At 46.6% G+C, this 12,308-nt stretch overlaps 3 protein-coding genes across 4 annotated transcripts in view; 2 read left to right on the top strand and 1 right to left on the bottom strand.

Moving 5' to 3' along the window:
• Window positions 1-4,863, top strand: part of arpc2 (actin related protein 2/3 complex, subunit 2) — a 6,453-nt gene extending 1,590 nt beyond the window's left edge. The window contains exons 3-10 of the mRNA XM_037696545.1: window positions 507-619; window positions 897-942; window positions 1,396-1,582; window positions 1,651-1,744; window positions 1,814-1,940; window positions 2,023-2,123; window positions 2,664-2,764; window positions 4,635-4,863. Coding sequence (XP_037552473.1) covers window positions 507-619; window positions 897-942; window positions 1,396-1,582; window positions 1,651-1,744; window positions 1,814-1,940; window positions 2,023-2,123; window positions 2,664-2,764; window positions 4,635-4,656 — 791 coding nt within the window. The 3' untranslated portion in view covers window positions 4,657-4,863. The remainder of the gene's footprint in view (window positions 1-506; window positions 620-896; window positions 943-1,395; window positions 1,583-1,650; window positions 1,745-1,813; window positions 1,941-2,022; window positions 2,124-2,663; window positions 2,765-4,634) is intronic.
• A 3,973-nt stretch (window positions 4,864-8,836) lies between these two features.
• Window positions 8,837-11,463, bottom strand: LOC119428677 (keratin, type I cytoskeletal 18). Of its 2 annotated transcripts, XM_037696347.1 has the most exons (8): window positions 11,101-11,463; window positions 10,954-11,036; window positions 10,730-10,886; window positions 10,502-10,663; window positions 10,298-10,423; window positions 9,902-10,131; window positions 9,722-9,756; window positions 8,837-9,018 (listed from the first exon to the last, which is right to left on the bottom strand). In XM_037696347.1, the coding sequence occupies exons 1-8, from the start codon at window positions 11,461-11,463 to the stop codon at window positions 8,966-8,968; spliced, it is 1,209 nt and encodes a 402-aa protein (XP_037552275.1). In that variant the 3' UTR covers window positions 8,837-8,965. The 2 variants fall into 2 exon arrangements, with proteins under 2 accessions (XP_037552275.1, XP_037552276.1); XM_037696348.1 differs by lacking the exon at window positions 9,722-9,756 and having other exon boundaries at window positions 8,838-9,018.
• A 378-nt stretch (window positions 11,464-11,841) lies between these two features.
• LOC119428652 (intermediate filament protein ON3) overlaps window positions 11,842-12,308 on the top strand; it is a 3,854-nt gene continuing 3,387 nt past the window's right edge. Inside the window, exon 1 of the mRNA XM_037696321.1 lies at window positions 11,842-11,982. Within this exon, the coding sequence (XP_037552249.1) occupies window positions 11,842-11,982 (141 nt within the window). The remainder of the gene's footprint in view (window positions 11,983-12,308) is intronic.

The following is a 12,308-nucleotide window of genomic DNA, read 5'->3' as shown; positions in this document are numbered from 1 at the left end:
AAGTAACAGGTGTTTGTTGTAAAGTAACAGGTGTTTGTCGTAAAGTAGCAAATGTTTGTCGTAAAGTAGCAAATGTTTGTCGTAAAGTAGCGAATGTTTGTCGTAAAGTAGCAGGTGTTTGACGTAAAGTAGCAGATGTTTGTCATAAAATAACAGGTGTTTGTTGTAAAGTAGCACATGTTTGTCGTAAAGTAGCAGGTGTTTGTCGTAAAGTAGCAGGTGTTTGTCGTAAAGAAACAGGTGTTTGTCGTAAAGAAACAGATGTTTGTCGTAAAGAAACAGATGTTTGTCGTAAAGTAGCAGATGTTTGTTGTAAAGTAGTCGATGTTGTAAAGAAACAGATGTTTGTTGTAAAGAAACAGAGGTTTGTTGTAAAGAAACAGATGTTTGTTGTAAAGAAACAGATGTTTGTTGTAAAGTAGCAAATGTTGTAACGTAACAGATGTTTGTTTTAAAGTAACATATTTGTTGTAAAGTAACAGATGTTTGTTGCTTCTGTCCGGCAGACTTCGATGGCGTCTTGTACCACATCTCCAACCCCAACGGGGACAAGACCAAAGTGATGATCAGCATCTCTCTGAAGTTCTACAAGGAGCTGCAGGAGCATGGCGCTGACGAGGTGAACCTCACAGGGGGGGCTATAGAGACAGACCAGGGGTGGGGGGTGGGGGTAGAGGCGAACAGCTGAAATGGGCTGGGCTGGGAGACGAGCTGCTCTTAGATGCAGCAGAAGCAGGAAGTGAGCTCTGGTGACTCACCACACAGGAGGAAGTGCTGACTGAGCCCCCCCCCCCCGTCCTCCATCGTGTGATGTCTGTCGAGTATTTGTTGTTTTATTGTTTTACACTAAAATAAAGTTAATGTTTCTGTGATAATTCTCTTTTTGTTCATTCCAGCTGCTGAAGAGAGTCTATGGGAACTTCCTGGTTCCTCCGGAGGCCGGTGAGTTCACATTCATTGATTTATTGATTTACACAAGAGTCGCTACAACTTTAAATATTTTTATTTCAAGGAGCCAAACGGTCTCTTAGTCTTCAGGTTTTTAGGTCCGTGTTTGGACTTTAGCAGACCTGGATCACGTTTAGATCTGGACAAATTAAATTGTATTGTATTATATTATATTAAATTATATTATAATTTAATATATTGTTTGATTCTGTTTGTTGACACGTTGGGTACAGAACTGCTTCAAGTCATTTCATGTGAAAAAGCTTTTAGCTGAAAGCAGCAGAACAAGATGGCCGACAGAGCCAAACGTTAGAAACCGACTGTAACGACGTCAGACGTTCAGTCCAGGAAGTCGTTCTCGTGACGTTCAGTTAGAAAAGCTTCATTAAAGCTGTCGCTGCGCTCCGTGTTGACCCGTTTCCTGCCGGTTCTGGTCCGCTCCGGCAGGCTACAACGTGTCTCTGCTCTACGACCTGGAAGCTCTGCCGGCATCAAGAGACGAGGCGATCCACCAGGCCGGCATGCTGAAGAGGAACTGCTTCGCCTCCGTGTTCGAGAAGTACTTCAAGTTCCAGGAGGAAGGCAAGGAGGGCGAGAAGAGGGCCGTGGTGCACTACAGAGACGACGAGTCCATGTAGGTCCTGACCCGGTGGGGGGCGGGGGCACCTGGTCCTGGTTTTCAGCTCCTCTCTCTGCCTTCAGGTACTTGGAGGCCAAGAAGGACCGGGTCACGGTGGTCTTCAGCACGGTGTTCAAGGACGACGACGACGTCGTCATCGGCAAAGTCTTCATGCAGGTGAGGCGACTGATGAGAGGCGAGTTGTGATGTCACTTCCTGTTTACTTTAACCTGTGATGTTTTTCAGGAGTTCAAAGAGGGTCGGAGGGCCAGCCACACGGCTCCGCAGGTTCTGTTCAGCCACCGGGAGCCGCCCCTGGAGCTGAAGGACACGGACGCCGCCGTCGGCGACAACATCGGCTACATCACCTTCGGTCAGCGCGCTGCTCGAACCGCCATCTTTGCCCCGAACGTAACCGCACGACTCACGTAGCCGTCTGAACTTGTCGTTTTCAGTCCTGTTCCCTCGTCACACCAACGCCGGCGCCAGAGACAACACCATCAACCTCATCCACACCTTCAGGGACTACCTGCACTACCACATCAAGTGCTCCAAGGTGAGCGCCGCCGTGCACGGAGAGCTCCGCGTGCACGTCTGCACACAGAATGTTCAGGAGAACAGTTAAATGTTTTTCTTGGTTCTGGCTCTGATGAGGCCCGGCTGTGTCGGCAGATGAATGAAAGAGGAAGCTGTCACTCATTATTCTGCTCCTTCAAAATAAAAGCTGACGCAGGACTTGTGCTCAGACCAGTTTTTGACCCCGAACGACCGTTCATTCAATTCAGTTTATTTATATAGCGCCATTACCTAATGGAACTATATCTAAGGTAAAGAGTATTGGTCCAAGCACTGAACCCTGAGGAACTCCATGATTGACTTTGGTGTATGAAGAAGATTCATTGTTTACATTTACAAACTGTAATCTATCAGATAGATGTGATTTAAACTAATTTAGAGCCGTTCCTGTGATTCCAGTATCATCATCTGCCGTCATGTAGAGAAGAGTCAGCCTCGGGGGCGGGGTTTCATGTTCCTCTAACCGTTTGAGCCAGTGCCAGCTGAAAGCCCGGTTCTGATCCGATCTCCTCCTCTGCAGGCCTATATCCACACGCGCATGAGAGCCAAGACATCTGACTTCCTGAAGGTGCTGAACCGCGCACGGCCCGACGCCGAGAAGAAGGAGATGAAGACCATTTCGTGAGTAGCTCCGCCTCCTCTTCTTTTTTCAGGCTCGGCAGCGCGGGTCGAGCGTTCGAGTTCGTCGGAGCGAGGGGAAACGTGACAAACCTGGAAACAGTCGAGTCGTTTGTTTTAAAAGTTTTATTTTACAGGTGCTGGTCATAAAATGAGAACATGATGAAAAAGTTTATTTATTTCAGTAACTCCATTCATAAAGTGAAACTTGTAGATTATATTCATTCATTACACACAGACTGACATATTTCAAATGTTTATTTCTTTAATGTTGATGATTATAACTGACAACTAATGAAAACCACAAAGTCAGTATCTCAGAAAATTAGAATATTATTTAAGACCAATAAAAAAAGTATTTTTATAAATGTTGTCCAACTGAAAACTATGATCATGTTCAGCATCAGTACTTAGTTGTTGCTCCTTTAGTCTGGATCACTGCATCACTGCATCGTGTCCTGGAGTGGATCAGTCTGTGTCTCTGTTCAGGTTCTGAGAGTCCAGGTTGTTCTGATCGTGGCCTTCAGCTCTTCTCAATTGTTGGCTCTGGTGCATCACATCTTCTTCACAATACGTCAGATTTTTTATGGGGTTAAGGTCAGGACAGTTTGTTGACCAGTTAAGAACTGGGATACCATGGTCCTTAAACCAGGTACTGGTATCTTTGGCACAGTGTGCAGGTGCCAAGTCCTGTAGGAAAATGAAATCTGCATCTCCATAAAGTTGGTCAGCAGCAGGAAGTCTCTGAAACTTCCTGGTAGATGCTGTGTTGACCTTTGACCTGAGAAAACACAGTGGACCAACACCAGCAGATGACATGGCCCCAAACCATCACTGACTGTGGAAACTTGACACTGGACCTGAAGCAACGTGGATTCTGTGCCTCTCCTCTTCCTCCAGACTCTGGGACCTGGATTTCCAAAGGAAATGTAAAATGTTCTTCCATCAGAGAACAGAACTTTGGACCACGCAGCAGCGGTCCCAGGAGAGACACTTCTGATGCTGTCTCTTGTTCAAGAGTGGCTGGACACAAGGAATGTGACAACTGAACCCCATGTCTTGCATACGCCTCAGCGTGGTGGTTCTTGAAGCACTGACTCCAGCTGCAGTCCGCTCTTTGTGAATCTCCCCCACATTTTGGAATGGGTTTTGTTTCACCATCCTCTCCAGGGTGCAGTTATCTCTACTGCTTGTAACTTTTTTCTACCACATCTTTTCCTTCCCTTCGCCTCTCTGTTAATGTGCTTGGACACAGAGCTCTATGAACAGCCAGCCTCTTTAGCAATGACCTCATGTGTCTTGTCCTCGTCGTGCAGGTGTCCATGGTCGTCTTTTGGACAAGTGTCCAGTCAGCAGTCGTCCCCATGATTGTGCAGCTACAGAACCAGACCGAGACCATTTAAAGACCTTTGCAGGTGTTTTGAGTTAATCAGCTGATCAGAGTGTGGCACCAGGTGTTTTTAATATTGAAGCTTTTCACAATGTTCTAATTTTCTGAGATACTGACTTTGTGGTTTTCATTAGTTGTCAGTTATAATCATCCACATTAAAAGAAATAAACATTTGAAATACCTCAGTCTGTGTGTGATGAATGAATATAATCTACAAGTTTCACTTTATGAATGGAGTTACTGAAATAAATCAACTTCTTCATCATGTTCTCATTTTGTGACCTGTACCTGTGTTTCTTGTCTCAGAGCTTTGTTTGGTTTCCAGGTGGGTCAGAACCCGGCCCGGTTGGACCTCACAGAGCCTTTGTTTTGTGGCTAATGTGTAACTGCAAACATTCTTTCCAAAGCAGCGCGGGTGTGAAGCGGACTGACGGCGCCGCTCGGTTCTTGGTGGAGTTTTGACTTCCTGTTGTTGTTTTCAGAGGGAAGACGTTCTCCCGCTGAGGTCCAGAACCTGCGGTGGAAACGCTCGGCGCCGACCTGGACTCCACGCCGGACTGTCAGGACCCGACCCCCCAAACAAACATTTGTTTTTGTTTATTGACGAGGAATAAACACGGCTCTACTTTTGGCAAAGCTCAAGATAAATTTACAAAAAGGGCATTCGCTGCTTCGCATCGTTAGAAAATCATTAGTCAAATAAATAAATATATAAATAAATGAATATATATTTATGTATATATTTATTTATTTATATATAAATATATATATATGAACAAAAAGACTTTTTGATACGATGTTTTGATGCGTTTGGTACTCGCTCGCCTCTCGGGTCCAGCTTCTGGACGGCTTCAGCTCCTCTGCTCTCATGTCTGTCACCATCTGAAGAAAATAAAACTTTAGAAATCAAAACGGTTGTTTGTTTCTTCACGTCTCGGAACATCCAAAGAGTCTTCTTCACTGCTCTGGCCCGGAGCAACTTTGGGTTCATTTCAGCTCCCAAATTCTGAGCAGCAGAAACAACGAAAGGTTTGATTGACAGGTTGGTTCTGTTCTTATCTGAGTGACGGGAGTTTTTGTGTTAATGTTGGTGATGGTTCATTTGCTTAGTTCCTATTTACTGCGGGGTTCCGCAGGACTTTATTCTTGGACCCCTATTGTTTTCGCTATCTGCTCCCCTTGGGGTCTATCCTGAGGAAACATGGTCTTTCATTTCACTGTTATGCTGATGATTGTCAGATTTATCTGACCTTAAAACCCAACAGTTCTTGCTCCATTCAGCCTCTTAAAATGTCTTGATGACATCATGGATGGCTTCAATATTTTTAAGTTTCAAACGATCAGAAAACTTTATTAGTTGTGTTTAGTCCTAGCTCTACTGCTGTCTCTGTTCCTGTAAATCTCGACTCTTCAGCCTTATCTTAAGCAATCTGTTACAAATCGTGCTTTATAAATAAAGTTGACAGGAAGTTGATTGACAGGAAGTGTCACTATCGGTTCGTTTACCGAGGAAACGCCTCACCTGCCAGGCTGTTGAAGTTTGTTTATGGCAGCTTTGATAGTCGGGTCCAGAGAAGAAAATCCTCATAGCTCATGAAGACCAGGGACCTAGACCGTGGAGGACCTGGACCATGGAGGATTTGGAGTTCTCGTGTTGAAGGATCTTCAGAAAACGCCTCCTTCCTCCATTAAACCCTCGTTCTGATAAAACTGGAAGTCTTGTTTTCAGACTTCTCACCTGAAAACTAACGAGCTTCTGAACTTGTTAGAATCACTCCCTCCCCTCCCTCCTGAGGGTTGTTGAGGTCTTTGTCCACCCAGTCCACGTGCGTGAACCGGGTCAGATTCCAACCCGTTTCATGTGTTGGAGACAGAACCAGAGACCTCTGACAGATGAAGCATGGCGATGGGCGGGGCTTGTACTCTGGTCCTGCGTGGACTGGACTCACATTTGTCTCCAGGCTCCTGTGATCTACAGCAGAGGACCCTGACCCTGGTGGTCCACCGTCCTGCACGATGGACATGTTTCCTGCTTCAGTCGAGCAGCTGATTGAATAATTTAGACCAGGTGTGTCAAAGCGGGAACTGCTAAAACATCCAGGACACGAGGACCAGGTCTGGGGACATCTGGTCTACAGAGTTCCTGGTCCACTCAATGGCTGAAAGGAGCCCAAACCATCAGCGCTTCACCATCGTGCTCAGAAAGCAGGCTAACCGCTATTAGCATGACACGCTAACGATGTCTGCGTTAAACCGTTTCGTGACTTTTCATACACGGGGCGGCCATGTTGGAGTCGCTGCGTTCCTCGGCTCAGATTCTGACTCGAGGCATTTCAGCTGGTTCTCTGAGGCGTTTGTTCTGGTCCACTCGCGTCTGTCCTAAAAGATCTAATTCAACTTGGGCCCGGTCTGACCCGGTCCCAGAACCCCTCACTGATGACGACCAGCAACAGGTGCCCCTCTAGGGTCATTGCTGATGTCTTTCCACTCAGGTGTTGCTAACACACCTGGCTTCTTCTTGTCCAGCTGGGCTTCAGAACCGGGTCACTTTCAGATGAACTCTGCTTTAACAACCTGACCAGCGATGACATGTTTAGTCGTATGTCGTCGTTTAACCGCTGGGTGTCCAGGTGGTGTTCTGCCAACGACGTGGACTACAAAGATAACTGGAGTTCTTTCTGGGGAAAACCTGGTCTGATGCGGAGAGATGGCATCCATCCCACTTTGGACGGAGCCGCTCTTCTTTGGTTCAATTCTGAGTTACGTACTTTAAAGCAGCATCTAGAAACCAGGAGAGAAAATGGCGCTCTACTAATGTTGAATAATTTTATTTAACTTGGAAAGATATTCTGCTAACATATAAAAAAGCTCTCCGTAAAGCTAGAACTTTATATTACTCATCTTTAATAGGAGAATAAAAATAACCCTAGGTTTCTGTTTAGTACTATTGCTAGACTAATTAAAAGTCCCATTTCTGTTGAACCATGTATCCCTACAACTATAAGTAGTGATGACTTCATGAGATTCTTTATAAATAAAATTATTTCAATTAGAGAGAAAATTCAAACCATCCTTCCTTCTACTATCTCTAGTCCCCTGTCAAATGAGACAACTTTAAAAATTTCACTAGAGCCTGATTTATGTTTGGACAGTTTTTGTCCTGTTGAGCTCTGAATTGTCAAAAATAATAACCTCATCCAAACCATCCACATGCCTGCTAGATCCCATCCCAACCAGACTGTTTAAAGAGGTATTTCCACTAATTAATGTCCACATTTTGGATCTACTTAATTTGTCTTTAATGGATGGTTATGTACCACAGAGCTTTAAGGTTGCTGTAATTAAACCTTTACTTAAGAAGTCTGATCTTGATTCAGAAATTCTGGCCAACTATAGATCTATATCTAATCTAACTTTCATCTCAAAAATTCTAGAGAAAATAGTTGCAGGTCAGTTGCGTGAACATCTACAAAGAAATAATCTGTTTGAAGAGTTTCAGTCAGGGTTTAGAGCTCATCATAGCACAGAAACAGCACTAGTAAAAGTCACTAAAGATATTCTCATGGCCTCAGACAATGGACTTGTGTCTCTACTGGTCCTGTTAGACCTCAGTGCTGCATTTGATACAATTGATCACAATATTTTACTACAGAGGCTTGAATATGATGTTGGGATTACAGGAACAGCTCTAAAATGGTTTAAATCATATCTATCTGATAGATTCCAGTTTGTACATGTAAATAATGAATCTTCTTCATACACCAAAGTTAGTCATGGAGTTCCTCAGGGCTCAGTGCTTGGACCAATACTCTTTACTTTATATATGCTTCCATTAGGTAAAGTTATTAAACAGCATGGGATAAATTTTCATTGTTATGCTGATGACACACAATTATATTTGTCCATTAAACCCAATGAATCCAATCAGCTACTTAGACTACAAGCATGTCTTAAAGACATAAAAACCTGGATGACCCTTAATTTTCTCCTGTTGAACAGACGAGACTGAGGTTTTAGTTTTTGGACCTGAGCACCTTAGGAATGAATGTTTCAGTCTTTCTCCCTCCTTAGATGCACTAATCTTTCCTCCAGCTCTAATGTTAAAATCTTGGTGTTATTTTTGATCAGGACACGTCTTTTATCCCCCACATTAAAAACGTTACTAGAACCTCCTTCTTCCACCTGCGTAATATCACTAACATTAGAAACATCTGATCTAAAGATGATGCAGAAGAACTGGTCCATGCATTTGTCACGTCTAGACTGGACTATTGCAATGGTTTATTATCTGGGTGTCCAAATACGTCTTTAAAACGTCTTCAGTTGATCCAAAATGCCTGTTTTGTATTTGTAATTATTTTTTCTATGCTTTTCTATGTGACTGTTCCTGTAAAGTGCCCTGAGACAACTTGGTTGTGATTTGGAGCTGTATATAAATAAAGTGAATTATAAATGAAGTGAATTATAAATGAAGTGAATTATAAATAAAGTGAATTATAAATGAAGTGAATTATAAATAAAGTGAATTATAAATAAAGTGAATTATAAAAGAAGTGAACTGAATGAAACTCGGTGGACGTGACGGGCAGCGCAGCTGTTTCGTATCAAATGATTGCAGAGAAAACAAACGACACAGTCACATCTTTGGATTCTTCACTTTAATCAACTTTTTTCAATCAGAGGAAGAGGAAGAAGAGGAAGATGTGTTGTTCTCCTGACGGCTGCTTCACTCGTGGTCCCCTGAACACACCACCACCTCCTCCACTTCGGGGTCTTCAGGGTCTTCAATGGGACAGGAGCAGCTGACGGCAGCTCATTCTTCCTTCAGCTCCTCCTCGGCGTCTTGCAGCTCAACGTTCGGCTGAGCTGAAAGCAGAAAAGAACAAAAGTCTTACGCGGAACAAGAAGAAGGTTCGATGGAGCGTTCGTTGATCAGAGCTCTCATGCCACGCGGTGGTTTAGTGACTAAATCAGCCGATAAGGAACAGTTTGGTCCTGGAAGGACCCGAATGTCCCCGAACATCAGCCGAAGGGCCCGACCTCAGCTGACGTGCCTCTAAGTACTCGTCCAAAAAACAGTTTCTTAACCCGGCAGGAAGTGCAGCAGGTGCTCAACTTCCTGTCGGGGGCGAGCGTCATCGATGACAGGCAGGTTAGTAATCTGATTACACCTCACATGGCAGGTTAGTAATCTGATTACACCTCACAGGGCAGGTTAGTAATCTGATTACACCTCACAGTTTCTGTTTGTTTACAGATGGAGATCAAACTGAATGCGCTCAGTCCAGATCAGGTCCCGATCAGGTCCAGAATCAGGTCCTGATAAGTTCCAGATCAGGTCCTGATCAGTTCCAGATCAGGTCCAGAATCAGGTCCTGATCAGTTCCAGATCAGGTCCAGAATCAGGTCCTGATCAATTCCAGATCATGTCCTGATCAGGTCCAGAATCAGGTCCTGATCAGTTCCAGATCAGGTCCAGAATCAGGTCCTGATCAGTTCCAGATCATGTCCAGATCAGGTCCAGAATCAGGTCCAGATCAGGTTTTAAAGAGACAGATGTGCAGCTTACCGTCCTGCAGAGCGTCCTCGATGTCGAACCGCGCGCTGTCGGGAAGAAGAGAACAAATAACTCCCTGAGGGGGGACAGTCCTTCAGAGACATGTCCACGTCCTCACGGATACAAAAGCTGGAGGAACATGTGACTTCAGGTTGTCCCTAAATGTCTCCAAGTGTCTCTGAGTGTCCTCACCTCTCCTCCTCAGCAGTGATGGCTCCGATCAGCTTCCTGTAGGTCTCGATCTCTTTCTCCAGCTTCATCTTGACGGTCAGCAGCTCCTCGTTGAGCTCCTTCTGGTTCTCCAGCTGGACCCTCACGTCCCTCAGGTTGGCCTCCAGCTTGGTGATGGCCCGGTAGAGCGGGCCCAGACGCTGGTTGGACTCCCAGTTGGTTCTGCTCAGCGTGTCCTCCAGGGTGTTGATCTGGGAGACAAAGAACTTTTTGTTTCCTTCTTGGAGAAACACACACGAGCATCTCAGGAGCTCCTCCAGGAGCTCCTCCAGGAGCCCCTGAAGTGTCTCTGGTTCTGACCCGGCACCGTTGGTTTAATGATGGGTCAGACAGGCAGACGTCTCGTGGTGGACTTACAGTTCTCCACTGGTTCCTGATCTCCACTTCCAGCATCTTCTTCTGCTTCTGCAGCTCCTTCAGTTCAGAGTTTCCAGAGTCCAGAGCCTCGTTGTTCTGGGCCTCCTCCACCTCCATGTTCTCAAACTAGGAGGAGACAAACAGGACGGACAGCAGTGAGACACAGTGAGACACAGTGAGACACAGAGAGAGACAGGTCCACACCTTGTTCTTGTACCAGTCCTCCGTCTCCTGCAGGTTCTTCTCGGACAGTTTCTGGTAGTGGGCCCGGATGCTGTTGATGATGTCCCCCAGGTTGGAGCTGGACGTGTCCATCTCCACCTTCACCTCAGACTCCTTGATCTTCTGTAGCAGCTCGTCCACCTCCTGCGGGACATGTTCACAAGTTCAGGGGAGAGGAGTGGAAAAGGTTCTGACTCCTCGTGGCCTCACCTTCTGGTGCTCCTCCTGGAGCTGCTGCAGCTCGTTCTTCACCAGCTGCGTCTCCATCTGCACCCGGTCCTTCTCCAGCTTGATTTCATCGATGACGTTCTTCAGCTTGTCCAGGTCTTTCTCCATCTCCTTCCTGGCTCTCGTCTCCTCGTCCAGCCTGCAACAGCAGCAGATGTTCCAGATGTTCTCCTGCAGGAAGGAGCTTCAGGCTGGAGGACACTCACTTGTTCTTGAAGTCGTCTTTGGCCAGTCTGGTGTTGTCCATCTGCAGCAGCTGCCTGGCGTTGTCCAGGGTCAGCTCCTTCACCTGGAACATGACAAACATGAGCAGGAGCTGCAGGAGCTGCAGGAGCAGGAAGGAGGAGACCCACCTGCTTCTCCTTCTCCTTCAGGGGCTCCTGCAGCTCCTCCCAGCGGCGTCCCTCAGGGCTTCTCCTCTTGGACAGGACGTGCTCGATGTCCTGCTGCAGGGCTCCGTTGTCCTCCTGCAGCTGCTGCACCTTCTGCAGGAAGCTGGACAGGCGCGTGTTCAGACCCCGCAGGAGCTTCTGGTCTCCGGGCTCCGCCTCGGACCTGGGCTCGTCCTGAGGTCCCGGAGCGGGTTTCTGGGGAGCCGGAGCCGGGTCCGGGTCGTTGCGCAGGATGCTGCGCAGACCCTCCAGACTGGACACGGAGGCCCTGGCCCCCCGGCCCCCGGCCCCCCCGTACACCGTGGCGCTGCTGTTCAGAGGCATCTCTCTGGTTCTGGACTGGGACGGGTTCTGGAGTGGTTCTGGACTGGGACGGGTCACCTCACGGGACTTTTATTGTCTCCGTGCGTCAGAACCCGCCCCGGATAAATCCTGGGTCCAATCCAGTTCTGGACCAACTGGTTCCGACTTGAAATTCAGGAACTTCACGCTGGTTTTCCAGGTAACTCTGCACCTGTTCCGTTAAGATTGGACCGAGGGCCGAACCGGGGCAGGACCGGAGTCCGTGCGCGCCTTCATAAGGTGCCGCGGGCACTGCGCCCTCAGACCCGCTCCTGTCAGACCTCCTTCCATCAGACCTCCTCCTGTCAGACCTCCTCCTGTCAGACCTCCTCCTGTCAGACCTCCTCCTGGACCTCCAGCATGCCCTCCTCATCCTTCAGCAGCAGGACCGTGGACCCCCCCAGCGGGGACCAGAGACGGAGTCTCCCGGACCACAGCAAGTCCAGGGAGAAGGAGCAGCTGGTCGGACTGAACGACAGGTTCGTCCAGTTGATTGACAAGGTTCGTCCTGAATGAAACATCGATTATTGATCAACATCTAAGAAAACTGGTTTTATTGTTTGTTCTGAGTTCAGTTCTTCCAGCTCCTGAACATTTGGAAGAAAACTTCAAAACTGTAAAAAAAAGTTTTATTTTATTTTTATGAAAATGTGCAACATTTGGGAACATGTGGAACAAATGCTCTGGAGTTAGAGGGATTCTCCTGGTTTCACATAGTAACTTGAAATGGACCTGAATCTTTTGTTTCATGTGTCCAACACCAGAAAAACACTCATTCACTTCACATGTGATCCTATATGTTTCACATGTGATCCTATGTTTCACAT

This window comes from Nematolebias whitei, chromosome 23 (genome assembly GCF_014905685.2).
Source record: "Nematolebias whitei isolate Nwh7 chromosome 23, NemWhi1, whole genome shotgun sequence".
NCBI classification, from domain to species: Eukaryota; Metazoa; Chordata; class Actinopteri; order Cyprinodontiformes; family Rivulidae; genus Nematolebias; species Nematolebias whitei.
Note: the sequence above shows the minus strand (reverse complement) of the source record. Positions and strands in the feature narration are given on the sequence as shown.